The sequence below is a fragment of the Lynx canadensis genome, chromosome B3 (assembly GCF_007474595.2).
Source record: "Lynx canadensis isolate LIC74 chromosome B3, mLynCan4.pri.v2, whole genome shotgun sequence".
Taxonomy (NCBI): domain Eukaryota; kingdom Metazoa; phylum Chordata; class Mammalia; order Carnivora; family Felidae; genus Lynx; species Lynx canadensis.
Genome location: NC_044308.2, coordinates 72,883,756 through 72,904,990, shown reverse-complemented (window position 1 = coordinate 72,904,990; position 21,235 = coordinate 72,883,756). Strand labels below are relative to the sequence as shown.

The window sequence follows — 21,235 nt, the reverse complement described above, 5'->3', positions numbered from 1 at the left end:
AAGAAAAGAAAAAAGAAAAAAAGAGAAAAAGAAGGAAATCGTTTGAAAATTTGAAAAAAGTGAATACACTGACATAGACTAAAATAAAATGATGGAAGTAAAATAGAATTTGAAAAAGTTTACATAAAAGTGAAAAATATAGTCAAATAAATTAAAGAAAAATATTTTTAACAGAAATTGAAAGTAAAAATGAAGTTTTTCTCTTTCTGCATTCAAGAAAAAGAAAAGAAATGAAAAAGAAAAAAGAAAAAGAAAAAAAGGAAATCGTTTGAAAATTTGAAAAAGTGAATATACTGATGTAGACTAAAATAAAATGATGGCAGTGAAATGGAATTTGAAAAAATTTACATAAAAGTAAGAAATATAGAAAAAAAATAAACATTTTAATAAAAATTGAACAAAAAATGAATTTTTTCTTTTCCCATATTCAAGAAAAAGAAAAGTGGAAAAGAGAAAAAAAAAAGAAAAAAATTGAATTGATGATGGACCTACTAACAGATTGAAATAGGACTGAAATTACTTTGTTTTCCCCTAGAAGTCAGACTATGAAGCGCTTTATAGTCCGTAAACTAAGCAGGCAGTAAGACTTGTGTTCTTGAAGACTGAGGTTGGCCCAGTTGGGTGGGTATCAGTGTAATGGCTCCATTCTCCACTAGATGACACTGCTAGCCTACTGGGTTGGAGTGCTGTGGCGCCTGTAGGTGTGTATGCGCATGCGCGGAAGTGGTGAAAATGGTGTCACCCAGCTACCCAGTTCTAGTATTGGAACTCTGTTCTCCCCAATCAGCAATCATGCACCTGTCCTCTGTCTTCAGTTTTCGTCCACTCCCCACTTTTCACTGTCTGTGACCAAGCCCCAGGCAGTACCTCCCTCCTGAGTTTTGTCTCAGTTGCAGCTGTGTTTCCCGGCCCCCTACCTCTGAAGGAACTGAGGCTTTGACCTATTCCGCGCCCCTGCGAGCAGTGGCCGAATAAGCAATGGCTGAATGTCAGCTGCACCCAGGAATGCTTGCTGGACCCTGCTGCTGCTGATGACCTGAGGCTGCAGCCAGGTGTCAGCCCACCCCAGAAAAAGTTCATGAGATAGTGTAGCAGCAGCTTTTCAGGGATTATGGAAAATCACAACACACATCTGGCACCAGGCTTCACCCTTAACGACCTTGTTCCAGCACCAGCGAATGTGGCCGTTCTCTGGGTCTGCTGGGACCAGGTGGCTTCAACAATCTCTACCAAATGTCCTTCCAGCAGTGGAACTGCTTTTCCCCATGTGGCCCAAGAACCTCCCAGACCCCGCTCTGCTCCTGGGGATTTGCCCTTCCCACCAGAGCACTGCCAGGTATGGAGCTGAAGAGTTGCAGACTTTGTGCTCCCCTTGTTTACAGTCTTAATGGAATTTAAACCCTCTCTTTCTCCTTTCTCCCTTTTTAGTTTAGTCCCTGCAGCTGTTTTCCACTTTCTCCTCCAGCTGCTTTTTGGGAGGGAGGGGTGCTTTTCCCATGTTCTCCCTGCCCCCTCCTGCCCTGTCTCCTTCCTCTCTCCACCCGCAAAAGTACCTCCCTGCCCACCATGGCCTCTTGCTCCCCAAGTTCACCTCTCCACGCTGTGTACCTGCTGAATTCTGTGGTTCGGGTTGTGCAAATTGTTGTGTTAATCCTCAGATCAGTTTTCTAGGTGTGCAGGATGGTTTAGTGTTGGTCTGGCTGTATTTCTTGGATGCGAGACACACAAAAAAACTTCCATGCTATTCCGCCATCTTGGCTCCCTCCAAAGAACCAGTTTAAATGGATTCTTTCCTTTGTTTCTTTGTCTTTATTACCTTAATTTTAGCACTGATTATGACTATTTTTGTCCTCCTACTTTTGTTTACTCTTACTCTCTTTTAAAACTTTCTGGTTGAATGTTTAGCTCATTACATTCAGTCTTTTAATTTACATATTTGTAAGGTATAAAAAGTTCTCTGTGTGCTGCTTAGGTTCATTGCTCAAGTTTTAAAATTTATACCTTTCATGATTGTTCAGTTGGAAGTATTTTAACAATTCCGTTATAAGTTTTTTCTGGTTCATAAATAATTTATTTTTTAAGTTTATGAATTTATTTTGAGTGAGAGAGAGAAAGCAGGGGAGAAGTAGAGAGAGAGGGAGAGAGAGAATCTCAAGAAGACTCCTTGCTGTCAGTGCAGAACCTTATGCAGGGCTCGAACTCATGAACCTGAGCCAAAATCGTGACCTGAGATTATGACCTGAGTGAAATCCAGAGTCAGACATTTCGCTGACTGACCTGCTCAGGTGCCCCTTGTTCATAAATTATTTAGGAGTGCATTTCTTTTATTTAAAGTTGGCTTTTTTATGAATAGTATCTAACTTTATTATTGTAATAAAAATAAATGATATCACTATATGATATTGATTCTTGAATACTTATTGAGATTTGCTTTTTTGTGGTAAATATTACTGATTATTTCTTATTTTAAACATTATTTTTAACTTTTATTTATTTTTGAGAGACAGAGACAGAGTGAAAGTGGGGAAGAGGCAGAGAGAGAAGGAGACAGATCCAAAGCAGGCACCAGGCCCTGAGCTGTCAGCACAGAGTCCGATGTGGGGCTCAAACCTATACACCCTGAGATCATGACCTGAACCTAAGTCTGACACTGAACTGACTGAGCCATCCAGGCACCTCTATTCTGGTTCTTTTCTTTCTTTCTTTTCTTTCTTCTTTCCTTTCTTTCTTTCTTTCTTCTTTTTCTTTCCTTTCTTTCTTTCTTTCTGTTCTTTCTTCTTTCTTTCTTTCTTCTTTCTTTTCCTTTCTTCTGTCTTTTACTTTCTTTATTTTCCTTTTCTTCTTCTTTCTTTCTTTTCTTTTCTTTCTTATCTTTCTTTCTTTCTTTCTTTCTTTATGTTATTTATTTTGAGAGAGAGACAGAGCATGATTGGGGAGGGGTGGAGAGAGAGAGAGACAGAGAATATGAGACAACTCCAGGCTCTGAGCATAGAGCTCAATATGGGGCTCGAACCCACGCAACGGTGAGATCATGACCTGAGCTGAAAGTCTAGTGATTAACCAAATGAGCCAACCCGTGCATCCCTATTTCTGATTATTATTAAGGATAAATTTCCTAATATAGAGCTTTCTTCTGGGCCACTGACATGCCATCCGACTGAGGAAGACCCGGAAACTTCGGGGCCACGTGAGCCATGGCCATGGCTGTGTCGGTAAGCACCGGAAGCACCCAGGAGGCTGGGGTAATGCTGGTGGCATGCATCACCACAGGATCAACTTTGACAAATATCATCCAGGTTACTTTGGAAAAGTTGGTATGAGGCATTACCACTTAAAAAGGAACCAGAGTTTTCTGCCCAACTGTTAACCTTGATAAACTGTGAACCTTGGTCAGTAAGGAGAAATGGGTAAATGCTGCCAAAAACAAGACTGGAGCTGCTCCTATCATTGATGTGGTGCGATTGGGCTACTACAAAGTATTGGGAAAGGGAAAGCTCCCCAAACAGCCTGTCATTGTGAAGGCCAAATTCTTCAGTAAAAGAGCTGAGGAAAAGATTAAGGGTGTGGGGGAGCCTGTGTCTTAGTAGCCTGAAGCCACATGGAGAGAGGTTCATTAAATACTAACAACTGCTTTTCTTTTCTGGTCTGGGTGTAAGTTCTTTAGCACCCCTACCTCTCTATCTGTACATTGGAAAGTCACCTAACAGATCCAGGAGTAAGGGTATGAGGGCCCGAGCTCCTTTTGCCAACTCCCCTCAGAAAATGTGCAAGAGATAGCACCAGTACTTAAAGGACTTGGCCCTACCTTGAACATTTATAAAGTGAGAATATTTGTCGATAGCATATTTGTGTATCTTAGAGTTGAAAGGCCTGTTTTGCATTGTATACTCTAAACATACAATGAATGGGAGAATATAAAAAAAATTTCCTAATATAGAATTGTTGGGTGAAATAATTTTATACATGTTATAAATTACCCTTCAATGACTGTACAAATTGACATTTTTATAGCATTTTCTAAGAGTTTCGTTTCATGACATCAGCATCTAATGATTTAAAACAAAGTACTTAACAATTTGTAGAGAAAAAAATATTTGCTTATTGTTTTATAATGCATTTGTTCACCATGACATTGGATTCTTTTTGTATTTGTGCTTGTTTTTTTTGTAATTGTTTAATTTTTTACATGTATTTATTTTTGAGAGATAGAGTGAGACAGAGTGTGAGCTGGGAAGGGGTAGAGAGAGAAGGAGACAGAGAATCTGAAGCGTCTCCAGGCTCTGAGCAAACTGTCAGCACAGAACCTGACATGGGGCTCGAACCCATAATCATGACCAGAACTGAGGTTAGGCATTCGACCGACTGAGCCACCCAGGTGCCCCTGTGCTTGTTTTTTTGTTTTTTTAATTTGGAAATTATTTGTTCATATCCATTGCATTTTAAAAATTGGTATAATTTTTCTCAAGTTTCTTTGTACAAATGTTTTATTTTTAAGGATATTAAATAACTTTGTTCATAAACGATCATTATCCCAGAGTCCATTAGGATTCTTAGCCAGATAGGTAGGCACCTGAATGTTTGTTTTGACAGTTCTTGAGCTCCTTGAACTAATCATGTGCCTGGGCCCCTCCCAACCCCACACTCGCCATTACCCTGATGTATCTTAACATACAAACCACAGAAGATCTGTGGCCTTTATCCAGGTTGTTTCTGAGAACTATTTCAGAAAACCCTGAAATGTTGGCTGCTGAAATTATCATTCCAGAAGAGTCAAAGATGACATGAGTACCAACGGGTACACGTAAAGCCTAGGGTGACCTACTCAAGATAAGTAACAAGTTCTCCTGACCAAGTTATTCTTCTGACAGGGGTTTATTATAAAGGATGAATCTTTATAACCATTGTTATAAAGTGCATCTTGCCCAAAGGCGTGATAATGAAATGGGGAGCTTCTCCCAATGGAGAGGTTTACAAGCCTGGGATTGGGTAGAAGACAGGCTTTGGGAAAATTGGTGCTTCCAGGAGAAGGAAAGAGTTGCTCACAGAGTTTCCTAAAGTTTCAGAGAATTTTAAAGAGATTCGGCCTCATTACCTCAATATTATTCAGGCTTCTAATTTTCATCCTTATTCCTTTTTTGTCCTGAGTTCAGGCCTCTCACCCACCCCCAGAGAGTGTCAGCATCTTCTCCTTGTTCTGAGAGTTGTGTTAGTGGCATGATTGCCCCCTGGAGGCCAGACAGAGGAGCAGCCTCCTTAAAGTATTCTAGGCCTGTGTCTCTCAGGGCTGGGGGCACATTAGAAGAAACTGAGGAGTTGTAACAAAGAGTGCTCAGTCCTGAGCACCTAGACCACTGGGGAGGTGGGGACACATTCCAGTATCACCACATTAAGGTTTAACCTTGAGTAAAACAATAAGATGGAAATGGAAGCAACTGCTCTGAAATAAATCTAAACATACCCAGAAGCAGAATCACTCATAGAAAGTAACAGGGTAAATAAAAGATGTCAGGGGGATGGAAAAAGGAGATATTTTACCTGTAGGTTTACCTGTATGTTTACCAGTCTGGGAGGTAATCCGTTTTAGCAAATCTCCCCCTGGGACTTGGAGTTTGAGTGTGACAGATTTTGGTGTATATTGTGATGTGCCCACGAAGGTGCTCATTTTCATCTACAAGTTGACTGCTGATTACCCAAGTTGGCCTCCTAATTCTTAGACCTTACTTTTCACTCAGCTTTCCCTGGGTTCTGGGTGGCTGGAATATTAGTAGGGGCCAACATCACTGAGCTCTCAACTGACAATGGATCAAGGGCTTGGTTTCAGTGCCAAGACTAGCATTTTTGATAGTTCTACTTCAACACCCGGCACTAATTTAAATTTTATCTTTTCAAATCATAAAATCCCAAAAATTAGAATTAAAGGGCCTTTTGAGGTTCCCCAGGCAAACTTCCTTATTTTAAAAGATCTGAAAAAAAGACATAAGAGCATTTTATATTTGGCAAACAAATAAACATAAATTATAGCTACCCTACTTTCGTACCTTCTTCTCTGTCCTCATTCTGTAAGTTGTTTCTGGGAGTTTCTATTTCTGGATGTAGAAACTTCATGGATGTAGAATGGTTGTGGATAGATGGAGGGAGGAGAGAAACACCTTGAAATACCTCTCAGGCCTGTGCCTGAGGGACAGACTTCAAGTTATGAAGTGACTTTCTGCATGGTCCTAACTTCCTGGTGTGCATCAGGGAGGGAAATCTGGTAATGTGTTTCTAGATCCAGCTCTATCTGCCCTATATTAAGGGTTAACAGAAATCTGGACTTTAAGGATACTGCTAGTGAAGTCTTAGAAGGAAGTAAAGACTATGTTTTTGGGAACATGTTATTGGGAACTGGAGGAGGGGAATCCAGGTCAAGAGTTGCAGAAAAATTTTGAAATTGCCTCCTATAGTTATGCAGAAAGCTGAACTCTGTTGTAGAGCTGGGGAGATTTCAAAGCAATGTAAGAAGGTTTCACCTGGTTTCTTCTTGCTGCTTTTAAGGAAATGAAGAGAAGAGAGATAATGGAGGAAAGAATTGTGAAACAAAAAGGAAACAGGACTGGATGAATCTGAAAATTCTCAATTTATTCTAACAGAAAAAGATGCAAAAATTAAGATAGTGTGGCACAAAGAAAAAATGTGACAGTGTGACTATATAATCTTTGATCAAAACTTCAGAAGGATTGAGGGGTGGGAGTATTCAGTTGCACAAGGAGCTCTTTCAAGCGGTTTGGATGTGACTTCCAACCACATGATAGTACTTCTAGGAAGCTCAAGAGCATGTTCCTCAGCTATCTGAGGCAGGGGCCACAGGTACAGGTTATCTGGAAAGGATCTGTAGGTGTGGCTTTTTTCTAAAGGAGTAAACTTCATTGAAATCCATGGTGGACTCAGGAAGTGTTTGAGACAATTATTTCAGCAGAAACACTACCAGATTGGATTCAAAGTGACAGTGAACAGAATAAAAGTAGGAGTTCAGTGTCGCCTGGGTGGCTCAGTCGGCTAAGCAGCCTACTTCAGCTCAGGTCACAATCTCACGGTTTGTGGGTTCGAGCCCCGCATCTGGCTCTGTGCTGACAGCTTGAAGCCTGGAGCGTGCTTCAGATTCTGTGTCTCCCCCTCTCTGTGCCTCTCTCCAGCTCACGATCTGTCTCTCAAAAATAAATAAACGTTAAAAACAATTAAAAAAAAAGTCAGCTGAACCATTGCCCATTTTCATTTATAATATTATTGCTTACTCAGTCTTATTATACTTGACAATTCTTGGAAATTTGTGTCTTAATCTTTCTCTTGTCCTAGATATATGGCTTGATGAGAATAAAGCAAACGAACGGGAAATAGAAGAGAGACAGTGTCATATGTAGGTGATAAATACCATCATTTATATTGTTATAGATGCATCAGATCTTTGTTCATTTGTTGAATAATTCAAAGTCCCAAGCTTTGATGCTTATCTTGTGGTGGAGATACATGTAAAAATATATTCCAACAACATATAATATATTTGCTAATGATGACTGCAATGAAAAATGTGAGACAGGGTAAAGGGGAAGAGGGAATGTGTTAGGTAGGTACTATCTATATTGCAGTAAAGATGTCTCTAATGGGGTGGCATTTGAGCAGGGATCTGAATGATGGGATTAAGGACATATTTGAAGCAAGAATAGTCTAGTAAGAAAAACCCAGATGTGGAAGCCTGCTTAGGGCACTCAAGGGTAAGAGTGACCCCAGTAGAGTAAGAAAGGTGAAGGATGAGGGGAAATATTCAATAAACTTGAGAGTCTTCTATTTGTTGTGATCTGTGTAATGTTGGGAATATCAATGTGAAAGAGACATAATCTCTGGTGTCAAGAAATTGAGTATCCTAGAGGAAGAAGGCAATAAATATAAAAAAATACAAGGAGATAAGTGCTGTTCTCATAGATAAGTACAAATTTCAAAGGGAGCCAGATGAGAGAGACTTTAAACTTGCCTAGAAGCTCAAGGAAGGCTTCAGAGAGAAGAAGTCAGAGGACAATGAGGAGGAGGTGGCGATGAGGTTGGAAACTCCAAACAAAGAGAAGGGTAGAGGGAAGTATGGAGACAAGAGATGTGTTAACTCATGATATTTCCAGAATTCAGTATTTTGGTAATTCCAGGTCTACGTTGGTGACAGATGTGTCAGGAGATGAGACAGCTAAATGAGAATCGTATGTGGGCTTGTGCCAGGCTTAGTCTAAAAGCTGTGAGAAGTGAAGTAAAATACCTAAATCTGCCTTTTACACAGAGCTGTAAGGTAAGACAGTATCATCAATTAAAACAAGAAATGTGGAGGCAGAAGATCTTGAAGTAGGGGAGGTGAAAGGTTATGGGTTTTAGGTTTATACATTTTATATTGCCCAAGGGTCACCTGACCCAAAGGCTGTGGGCTGTATACATAGCTGGTGCAAAATCAAGGTTAGAGGCATAGTCATTAACATATATGTATTAGCTGCAATCTAGGTGTCGACAAGAATTAGACTAAGGTGGAGCCAGGAAAAAAGCAGCATTAAAAGCAGGAAATAGAGGAGAATTGACAACAGGAATCCCATAGTATCAGTGACCTTACAGTGTTTTAAAAATTTTATTTACAAGCCTATTTGGCCATGTGGACTGTGACCTTGTAGGAAATAATTTTTTGTGTATTTGTAGTCCCAGGAACTGTCCCTTGTGCCTTGCACACGGAATACTTAATATATGTATATTCAAATGAGTGGGTGAATAATTAATTAATGAAGGACTCTATGGCTTAACATTTTTGCTTGATGCTCCATCTTTTAGTATGACATTTCATAGCAGTAGTTCTTTGTGTCTATATTTTATTACTTTTTTTATTGTACAAGGAACACACATTTATTGAAGAAAAATTAGAAAAAGGAAAGCTATGGCACAAAACAGACACTCAGATCAATGGAACAGAATAGAGAACCCAGAAATGGACCAACAAACATATGTCAACTAATCTTTGACAAAAGTAGGAAAGAATATTCAGCGGAATACATACAGTCTCTTCAGCAACTGGTGCTGGGAAAACTGGACAGCGACATGCAGAAGAATGAACCTGGACCATTTTCTTACACCAACACAAAATTAAAACTCAAAATGGATGAAAGGCCTCAATGTAAGACAGGAAGCCATCAAAATCCTTGAGGAGAAAGCAGGCAAAAACCTCTTTGATCTTGGCCGCGCAACTTCTTACTCAACAAGTCTCTGGAGGCAAAGGAAACAAAAGCAAAAATGAACCACTGGGACCTCATCAAATAAAAAGCTTCTGCACAGTGAAGGAAAGAAGCAGCAAAGCTAAAAGTCAACTGACAGAATGGGAGACGATATTTGCAAATTACATATGTGTTAAAGGGTTAGTATCCAAAATCTATAAAGAACTTATCAAACTCAACACCTGAAAAAAAATAATCCAGTGAAGAAATGGGCAAAAGACACAAATAGACACTTCTCCAAAGAAGACATCCAGATGGCCAACCGACACATGAAAAATGCTCAACATCACTCATCATCAGGGAAATACAACTCAAAACCACAATGAGATAACCACCTTGCACCTGTCTGAATGGCTAACATTAACACTCAGACAACAACAGATGTTGGTGAGGATGTGGAGAAAGAGATCTCTTTTGCACTGCTGTTGGGAATGCAAGCTGGTGCATCCACTCTGGAAAACAGTGGGGAAGTTCCTCAAAAACTAAAAATAGAACTACCCTATGACCCAGCAATTGCGCTACTAGGCATTTATCCACAGGATACAGGGGTGCTGTTTCAAAGGGACACATGCACCCCCCATGTTTATAGCAGCACTATCAACAATAGCCAAAGTATGGAAAGAGCCCAAAATTGGTCCGTTGATGGAGGAATGGCTAAAGAAGATGTGGTATACGTATACAATGGAGTATTACTCAGCAATCAAATGAATGAAATCGTGCCATTTGCAACTATATGGATGCAACGGGAGGGTATTATGGCTAAGTGAAATTAGTCAGAGAAAGACAAATATCATATGACTTCACTCATATGAGGACTTTAAGAGACAAAACAGATGAACATAAGGGAAGGGGAAGCACAATAATATAAAAAACAGAGAGGGGGACAAAAACATAAGAGACTCTAAATATGGAGAACAGAGAGTTACTGGAGGGGTTGTGGGAGGGGGGATGGGCTACATGGGTAAGGGGCATTAAGGAATCTACTCCTGAAATCATCATTGCACTATATGCTAACTATTTGGATGTAAATTTAAAAAAAATAAAATTAAAAAAAACATACCCAGAAATTTCAAAAAATATCTACTAGATTAGATTAAAAAAAATCAAAAAAACAAAAACAAACAAACAAAAAAAAAAAAACAAAACAAACAAACAAAAAAAAGAATATTCTTTCCCCAGGGCACCTGGCTGGCTCATTCAGGAAAGCATGTGACTCTTGATCTCAGGGTTGTGAGTTCAAGCCCCAGGTTGGGCATGGAGCCTACTTAAAAAAAAAAAAAAAAAAAAAAAAAAAAAAAAAAAAAAAAAGAATATCCTTAAAAATATTCTTTTCCCAACCAGCTGAATTGGATCCTTATCCAGTTATGTAATACTTGCTACCATTATTATTATGGGTCCAAGTATCTCATCTACATGGGGTTTTGGGCTCCCACACATGGGACACTGGCAAGTGACAATTCACTCAAAACAAAAGCTTGACATAACACAGTAAAAAGGAAAAGAAAAACCCAAAGTTTTATGTGTGTCTCTGCACATGTGTTGTGAGAAAACACACCCACACATAATGTTAAAAGGCCACACTACCCTGATTACATCCTAAGCCTAGGCATATCCCTGTAGTTCTGACCACATTCAAATGTCTTAATTCAATGCGATTTTGGATACCCACAATTCCTTTCATTCAGCTGAACAAAAATAGCCAGGTTGCTCTGCAAAAAGATACAACTTATCATCATGCTTCTTTGTTGGGAGACATTCTCGGGTAAAATTTGAGCCCAGCCTCAAAACTTGAGGATTTATCTGTCTATTCTTTATTCATTCATCTACTTACCCACCCACCTATATTATCTATCTATCTATCTATCTATCTATCTATCTATCTATCTATCATCTATCTATCTATCTATCTATTATCTATCATCCATCCATCAACCCACTCATTCTCCATCCATCCATCCATCCATGCATCCAACAAACAAACACCAACTCATTTCTTTAGAGCTCATTTCAGTTCACTGGCCTCTCTTCTTTGCCCAAGAGAGAAGCACTTTCACGATGCTAAGCCTTCACTTTTCACAGGGAATGACTTACCTCCTGTCCATTTTGTAAAATCCCACTGATCCTTAAAATTCAGGTTCAATTCTTTTTATTTTAAAATAAAATAAATAATAAAACAATAATAAAATAAAAAAAATAAATTAAATAAATAAAAAATAAAAATAAATAATAATAAAAAATAAATAAATAATAAAAAAAATGCTAAGCCTTCACTTTTCACAGGGAAGGACGTACCTCCTGTCCATTTTGTAAAATCCCACTGATCCTTAAAATTCAGGTTCAATTCTTTTTATTTAAGTAATGTCTACCCACAACGTGGGGGCCCTAACTCATGACCCCAAGATCAAGAGTTGCATGCCCTACTGACTTAGCCAGCCAGGCCCCCTGGTTCAATTCTTTTTTGGAAAATGGTTCACAGACTCCTACTCCTACTGCAAGCCCACACTGTTATCTTCCATCTTAATTTTATGGTACAAGGTTGTGTACCCTCTTTTAATTATGTAATAAATTGCTTCCTTCAAGATCTCTCAAAAAAAAAAAAGAAAAGAAAAAAAAAGCTAAGCTAAAATGTTACCCTGGATTCCACTATCAGGAATAACAATTGCTAACATTTCAGGTCTATCCTTTTAGAACCACTGCTAGCAATAGAAATACAATCTGAACCACATAAATAATTTAAATTTTTTAGGAGTCACATTAAAAGAAACTATAAATAAATATATAAAAATTAATTTTAAAAATATGTTATTTAACCTGATAAACCCCAATATCATTTCAACATTAGTTAATAAATAAATATTAATGTGAATGTTTATATTTTTTTCTTCATGGAAGTCTTTGAAGCTGGTGTATATTTGACACAGCACATCTTAATTTGGACCATTCACAATCCACGTGTCCCATAACCACACTGTACCCTGTGGCTGTGTTTGCACAGCACAGTTCAAGACTCCTTTTGATGTATAAATAATGATATGACTATACATAAAATTGTAATTCTTCCTCCACAAAGTGCAGGTCATATGAAACCTATAGTTTTGTAAGTTTTTATAATAAGTGTAATTTTAAGAACAGTTATAGATTTATAGAAAAGTCATGAAAATAGTACACATAGATTCCATACACTGCACACCCAGTTTCCCTTACTATTAAACATCTTACAATGGTACATTTGCCACATTAATAAAACATACTGATACATTATTAACTGAAGTTCATACTTTACTAGATTTACTTTGATTTTACCTAATGTCCTTTATCTACTACAGAATCCCACTAAGAGACCACATTACATTTAGTTTTCATGTCTCCTTAGGCTCCTCTTGGCTATGACTAATTCTCAGGTTTTTCTTATTTTTCTTAAACTTTCTTTTTAATTTAAATTTTATTTTATATTAGAGAAGGGGGGGAGGGAAGGAGGGAGGGAGACAGCATGAGCTGGGGAGAGGGGCAGAGGGAGAGAGAGAGAAACCCAAACTGTTTCCTTATTTCCTTATTCCTTTTTTGATGCCTGAATAATATTCCATTGTATATATATATCACCAGTTATTTATCCATTCATTAGTTGATGGACATATGGGCTTTATCCATAGTTTGGCTATTGTTGAAAATGCTGCTATAAATATTGGGGTTCATGTACCTCTCAAATCTGAATTTTTGTGTCCTTTGGGTAAACACTAGTGCAATTGCTGGACCATAGGGTAGTTCTATTTTTAACTTTTTAAGGAACCTCCATACAGTTCTCCAGAATGGCTGCACCAGTTTGCAGTCCTACCAATAGTGCAAGAGGACTCCCCTTTCTCCACACCCTCGCCAATACCTGTTGTTTCTTATGTTGTTAATTTTAGCCATTCAGACAGGTGTGAGGTGGTATCTCATTGTGATTTTGATTTGTATTTCCCTGATGATGAGTAATGTGGAGCATCTTTTTATGTGTCTATTAGTCTCTGGATGTCTTCTGCTCATTTCTTAACTGGATTATTTGTTTTTGGGGGTGTTGAGTTTGACTAGGTTCTTTAGAGATTTTGGATTCTAACCCTTATTCAGATATGTTGTTTGCAAATATCTTCTTCCATTCTATAAGTTTTGTTGATTGTTTACTTCACTGTGCAGAAGGTTTTTATCTTGATGAGGTCCCAATAGTTCATGTTTGCTCTTGGGTCCCTTGCCTCAAGCAATGTGTCTAGTAAGAAGTTGCTGTAGCCACGGCCAAAGAGGTTTCTGCCTGTGCTCTTTTCTAGAATTTTGATGGTTTCCTGTCTCACAATTAGGTCTTTCACCCATTTTGAATTTATTTTTGTATGTAGTCCAAATAGTGGTCCAGTTTCATTCTTCTGCATGTTGCTGTCCAGTTTTCCCAACACCATTTGTTGAAGAGACAGTCTTTTTTCCATTGGCTTCAAAGGAACCTGCTTTCCTGCTTTCAAAGGTACTTGAACATATACTTATGGCTCCACTTCTGGATTCTCTATTCTGTTCCATTGATTTTGGTGTCTGTTTTTGTGCCATTACCATACTGTCCTGATGATTACAGCTTTGTATTATAGCTTGAAGTCCAGATTAGTGATGCCTCCAGCTTTGCATTTCTTTTTAAGATCGCATTGGCTATTTAGGGTCTTTTGGGGTTTCATACAAATTTTAGGATTGTTTATTCTAGCTCTGTGAAAAATGCTAGTGGTATGTGATAAGGATTGCATTAAAACACATGAACTTCACTGGCTGACATCCTTTCCTTTCACTCTTCCCACTGCCACTGCCCTGCATCTTGGGATCACCTCCCAACTAAATCACTTGCACTTGAATCCTTGTCTTCTTCTGGAGGAACAGAAGTGAAGACAGTGTGGGTGTACAACTGAAAAATCCCAAGTACATTTCTGATCACTAAGGGTCCGGACCTCAAACAATGTTAAGGGAGCTCAGTTTCACTCTCTCTCTTTCAGGATCATACTCTTCCTTTGTGGTGGGAAGAGGGCTGCTGGCAGCTGAATGGTTGTATCCTAGCCTCTTACATTCCCAGCAGTATTCCCAAGAGTTTCATATTAAGTTTTGGGATGTAGACTTGGGGCAGGTACCCATCCTTGAAACAATTAACTGTGGTCAGAGAGAGAAGTATGTTAATTGGCCAGGGAGTCCAAGGCTGGTGTCAGCCTCATCTAAACCCAAACATGGGGTAGGAGGACGCGTGGCTTGGTTATCCAGGGAAAATCCAGGTGTGGTCACCAGAAACAGAGGGATGGATGTTGGGCAGCAGAAGAGACAGATGCATATCCTGATTGGTTATGGGATTTTGCGATGAAAATACTTGTGAGACTGGGATCTTGTAACCACAACTCTTCATCTGATACCAGATGTGGGAAGATTATTGCTAGAACATTCATCAGCTTCCTCTCTAGACCCACCAGTGCCACCCACCCTACCTTCTGTTTACCTTTTCCTGTTCTGTGGGTTGTTTTCCCTAAGCTCCTGGAGCAGGTGACGGTTTCATGCTGAGCCCAGGGGGTTTTTGTAAGGCTCTCCCTGTCATTCCTCTCACCGTGCAGCTTCTCCAACAGCACAGAAATAGACACCTGAGTCTGTAGGCATCAAGCCTGTGATGGTGAGCCTTAGAGCTTTGTCTCTTGCCTGATATGACACAGAATATCGTCCTTTCTTAGTGTTTGTGCTATCAGAATAAAGATAAATGATTTCAGTCATCTTTCCATTGGAAGGCTGTTGAAACCAGCTCATCACATAGTAAGTATAGCTGAGTGTGAAACGGCAGAACAAATTCGCAGATTCTCCCTCTTGTTTATGCACCGAACTTGGATATTGAGTGACGCTCTGTGTATTGCTGGAACCTGTAGAAAAGAAGGAAAAATAACTTAGCTGCTGACATAGCTTTCAAGAAAGCTATCAAATAGCCAGGTTTTCACCCAGAAAACAAAATGGAGAAAGGCACAGCTGAGTTCTCTTCTAACTTCTTTCCCAGACCTCCTCCCTTGGGCCCCAGCTGCAGGGGTGGTGGGCTCCTTACCAAAGCTGATGAAGGCCACCACTGTGCACAATAGAGCGGGGAGTCTGGACTGCATCTTGGGGGATCTTCCTGTTAGTGAAATGGCTCTTGTTTGGTCTCCACCTGCCAGGCCCTTTGCAGTGTCACTGGAACTGGGTGGCTCTGTGGTCTTGCTTCTATAGAGCTGGCAGTGTGGTTTCTGCATACGTCAGCTTAGTCACACTTCCTGCTGTGTGTGCCTGCCTCCTGCCTCTTCCTCCAGGCCTCTGTTGTCTAACTGATAGATAACATGTCATGTATGGTTATCATGAAAGAAAACTTGCCCAATGTGGACATAACCAAGGGGGAGAAGTAGACATAAAATCCAACCAGGAGGTTGGTAATAATCTCATTACCCAGAGGTAATGCTGTTAACATTTTGTTGCATTTTTTTTCAGTATTTTTTAATGCAAATGTGCACATTTTAATGGAATTGGGATCAAATTAAAAGTATTTTTTGTGTTGAACATTATGTATATGAATGTGCCACCATGTCGTTCAACCGTACGTGAAATGTGATTTTTACAGCTTCAAGGTACTCTGCTGTGTGTCACTTAATTTTTACATATTATTGTTTGACATTGTTTTGTTTCCTTTTTTGACAGTTTTAAATAGGATTTAGCGGGCATTGTAAATATGTCTTTGCATTTCTGATAATTTGTTTGTATGTTAATTATGTTGGTTTAAAGTGTTTAATTATGGAAAATTCAAACATGTACCAAAGAGAGAATAGTACAATGAAAGAGCACGTACTCATTTCCAGGTTCCACAATTATCAAGTCATGGCCAGTCTTGTTCGTCTACACCCGCATCACCCTACACATCTATACCTCTTTCAGTTCTGGTTAGATTAAAGCAAATCCCAGACATCATAGGGTTGTGTCCTTTACACAGGAGGCATGTAATGTCAGGTTGTCTTTTGGTGTGTGTGTGTCTGTGTGTGTTGATCTATTGTTTGAATGGGAGTTGGTTTGCAAAATGATATTCTAATTATATCATTTCTACTTCATTTTTTACCTGAAGCATTTCTGTTAAGATAATTTTTCCTTGTCAATTATTTGATTAACTTTGAGGTTAAGTGTAGGATTCTTTCCATTCATTTGTCAGTTTGTAGGATAATGAGCTGATTCGCCTCTAGGGTGACCAAACCATCCCTGCTTGCCTGAGATGGAGGTGTTTCTCAGGACAAACACCAAAATAGTCCCAAGCAAATCTCAGGCAACCAGAATAAACCCCTAAAAGTAAATAAGGAGGATTGTTTTAGGAACTCATGGATTTAAACATAGTTGATGTGTTTTAGTTGATTGGATTGATGGTCTTATTGATGTGGGAATTGTCCCCTCTTTACTAGCAGAAATCTTTTCAGTCTGGCTGCTGAACCTTTGTGACATGGCCTCTGTAATCTGTGATAGCTTCTAGTTTTCTGGGAGAAGATATTCTAGGCTCATTTATGCACTTTCTTCCCCAGCGATGGAATCAACTATCTGTGATTAATGATAGATGTATTTCTTTTTCCAGTTCTAATGTTTTAGTAATTTTACTGCAGTCATTAAGACATTTATTGAAATATAGAATAGAAAGAATAATGTTGGAAATCTTTGACTGTTTTAAAATTTTAAGGGAATGTTTTAATATCTCACTTTGAAAACAAATTCAAAGATTCCTTTCATCAGATTAAAGAAGTTCCCTTTTCTTCTGAATTTGTGAAGAGACTTTAATTAGAAGTAAATGTTAGTGGGGCGCCTGGGTGGCTCAGTCGGTTGGGCATCTGACTTCGGCTCAGGTCATGATCTCGCGGTCCATGAGTTCGAGCTCCGCGTTGGGCTCTGTGCTGATAGCTCAGAACTTGGAGCCTGTTTCAGATTCCGTGTCTCCCTCTCTCTGACCTTCCCCCATTCATGCTCTGTCTCTCTCTGTCTCAAAAATGAATGAATGTTAAAAAAATTAAAAAAAAAGAAATAAATGTTAGACTTGACCAAATCACTTTTCTGCATTTAGTGACATAATTTTATAGTTAATATCATTTATGTGTGATATGTTGTACTATTATTAAACCTTCCTCATATTCCTGAGATGAATCCTAATCAATCATGGCATATTAGTATTATCCAATGCTTGTTTAATATTATGTTTAGGAGCAATCATTGCTTTTAATAGGTGATATTGGTCTATAATTGTCCTTTGTCATCTATCTTTGTTTATTTTCATCATTGTGGTTCTCCTGGTCTCATAAAATGTGTTGAGTAGTAGTCTTCCTGTTTTTATTTTTCTCAGTACTCAGGAATGGAAATTATTGGTCTTGGGTTTGTTGTAACTTGCCTGTGAAACCATATTTTTGCATAGAGTTTTAAATTTATTTAATGTGCATTATAATTCAACTTTTCAAGTTTTCTTGTCAGTTTTGCTAGACAATAATTTTTAGAAAGTTTTACATTTTGTTCAAGTTTTCAAATTAATTTGTATGGATTTATTCCTTGCACGTTCTTAAAATCATTTAAATTTTCATTGTGTCTGTAGTTACAATCTTCCTTTACACCATGTTTTTATATATTCTTAATTTCCTGATAAATCTTATCAGAGAATTGTCCATTTTCTAATTCTTTTCAAAGAACCAATTTAAATGGATTCTTTCCTTTGGTTCTTTCTCTTTATTGTCTTAATTGTAGCACTGATTATTACTATTTTTGTTCTCTTACTTTTGTTGTTTACTCTTACTTTCTTTTAAAACTTTCTGATTGAATGTTTAGTTCGTTATGCTCAGTCTTTTTGTTTGATATATTTTAAGGGTATAAAAACTCTCTGTGTGCTGCTTAGCTGCATTGCTCAAGTTTTAAAATGTAGACCTTTCATGATTGTTCCATTGTAAATATTTTAACAATTCCATTGTAATTTCTTTTCTGGTTCATAAATTATTTTATTTTTTTAAAGGTTATTTATTTAGAGAAAGAGAGTTGGGGAGGGGCATAGAGAGAGGGAGAGAGAGAATCCCGAGCGGGCTCTGTCAGCCCAGAGCTTGACCTGGGGCTTGAACTTATGAACTTGACCTGAAATCATGACCTGAGATCATGACCTGAGCTGAAATCAAGAGTCAGACACTTAGCTGACTGAGAGCCATTCAGGTACCACTGGTTCATAAATTATTTATGAGTCTATTTCTTTTTATTTATAGTTGTATTTTTACTAATAGTATCTAACTTTATTCATTGGAGTAAAAGAACATGATCTGTATGATATTGATTCTTTAATACTTATCTGATTTGCTTTTTTGTGGTCTATTTTTCTGATTATTTCTTAGGGGTAAATTTCTGGGTGTTTTATGGAATGAAATAATTTTATATCTATTAACAAATTACCCTTACCATGAATGTACAAATTGACCTTTCTATAGTGTTTTCCAAGAGTTTAGTTTTATGACATCATCATCTAATGCTTTAAAAAACTTGTCAATTTGTAGAGAAAAATATTATTTCCTTGTTGTTTTATTGTGCCTTTGTTTATAATGAGGTTGGATTCTTTTCATCTTTGTATTTGTTATTTTTTAATTTGGAAATTATTTTTTCATAGCCATTGTGTTTTTTGAAGTTGGCACAATTTTTCTCTAATTTCTTTGTAATAATATTTTATTTTATAAGGAGCTTGAACAAGTTTGTTCATAAAAGATCATTGTCCCAGACTCCACTGCTGATTCTTAACCAGATAGGTAGGCAGCTGAATGTTTATTTGACAGTTCCTGAGCTCCTTGAACTAATCATGTGCCTGGGCCACCCCAACCCCACCAACCCTACAACTCACCATCACTCTGATAAATCTTTACAAAGATCACAAACCTCTGTGACCTTTATCCAGGTTGTTTCTGAGAACTATTTCAGAAAACCCTGAGATGCTGGCTGCTGAAATTGTCATTCCAGAGGAGTCAAACATGACATGAGTACCAATGGGTACATGTAGAGGTTAGGGTGACCTGCTCAAGACAAGGAACAACTTCTTCTGACCAAGTTGTTCTTGCAGGAGGAAAAAGGACGGGAAAGAAAGGAAAGGATGAATCTTTATAACCACCATTATAGAGTGAATTTTATCCAAAGAACTATTAATGAAACGTGGAGCCTCTCCCAATGGAGAAGTTTACAAGCCTGAAGACTGGGTCTAAGACAGGTGTTGGGAAAACTATGCTTGCAGATGAAGGAAAGAGTTGCTCACAGAGCTTCCTTAAGTTTAGGAGAATTTAAGGAGATTCTGCATTCAATGACCTGATATTATTCAGGCCTCTAATTTTCAGCTTATCCTTTTTTTTTTTTTTTTGTCCTAAGTTCAGGCCTCTCACCCATCCCCAGAGAGTGTCAGCATCTTCTCATTGTTCTGAGAGTTGTGTTAGTGGCACGATTGCCCCCTGGAGGCCAGACAGAGGAGTAGCCTCCTTAAAGTATTCTAGGCCAGTGGTTCTCAGGGCTGGGGGTACATTAGAATGGATTGAGGAGTTGTAACAAAAAGTGCTTGGTCCTGAACACCTAGACCACTGGGGATGTGGGACACATTCTAGTATCACTTTATTAACATTTACACTTGAGTGAAAACTAAAAATAAAATGAAAGCAACTGCTCGGAAATAAACCTAAACATACTCAGATGAGAATTACTCATAGTAAGTAGCAGGGTAAATAAAAGATGTCAGGGGATGGAAAAAGGAGATATTTTACCTGTAGGTTTACAAGTCTGGGAGGTAATCCATTTTAGCAAATCTCCCCCTGGGACTTGGAGTTTGAATGTGACAGATTTTTGGTGTGTATTTGTGATTGCCCGCAAAGGTGCTCATTTTCATATATATAAGTTGACTGCTTATTACCCAATTGGTCTCCTAATTCTTAGACCTTACATTTCACTCAGCTTTCCCTGGTTCTGGGTGGCTGGAATATTAATAGGTACCAACATCACTGACTCTCAACTGAACTTCATCAAGGGCTTGGCCTCAGTGCCAAGACTCGCATTATGAGAGTTATACTTCACACAAGCACTAATTTAAGTTTTATCTTTTCAAATCATAGAATCACAAAAATTAGAATTAAAGGGCCTTTTGAGTGTCCCTAGACAAACTTCCTTATTTTAAAATATCTGAAAAAGCCATGAAAGCATTTGAGTTTGGTAAACAAACAAATACACAAAGTACAACTATCCTAATTTAGTACCTTCTTCTCTATCCTTATTACCTGGCTGTCTCATACTCTGAACTCATGGGATACAAAAATCAAAAATTCTCAGGCTGTACTAGCTGGGAATTCTTTCCATTTGTAGTCATATCCATAGAAAAATTTCCCCACTGTCTCTACCTAAAAGAAGCAAACAAAACACTGCCAGTAGTCCTACTGATTTCCCTAAGTTGTTTCTGGGAGTTTCTAATTTTGGATGTAGAAACATGGTGGATGTAGAACGATTGGGAATACATGGAGGGAGGAGAGACACAGTCCTTCAAATACCTTTCAGGTCTGGGCCTGAAGGCCAGACTTTAAGTTTGAAAGTGACTTTCTGCATGGTCCTGGCGTCCTGGTGTGCATCAGGGAGGGAAATCCGGCAATGTGTTTCTAGATCCAGCTCTATCTGCCCTATATTAAGGGTTATAAGAATCTATATTTAAGGATACTGCTAGTGAAGTCTCAAAAGGAAGTAAGGAATATGTTATTGGGAACTGGAGGAGGGGAATCCATGTCAAGTAGTTGCAGAAAAAATTTGAAATTGCCTCCTGTAGTTATGTGGAAAGCTGAACTTGGTTGTAGAGGTAGGGAGATTTCAAAGCAAAATATGAAGGTTCCACTGGATTTCTTCTTGCTGCTTTTAATGAAATGAAGAGGAGAGAGATAAATAGAGGAAGTATGGTTAAAAAAAAAAAA

General features: G+C 38.4%; 1 gene segment (V, D, J or C); it reads right to left on the bottom strand.

The window, feature by feature from the left end:
- Window positions 1-14,549: 14,549 nt before the first annotated feature.
- Window positions 14,550-15,467, bottom strand: LOC115516221. The segment is given in 2 exon segments: window positions 14,550-15,163; window positions 15,340-15,467. Coding segments are annotated over 2 exon segments (363 nt in total).
- Between the last annotated feature and the right edge of the window lie 5,768 nt (window positions 15,468-21,235).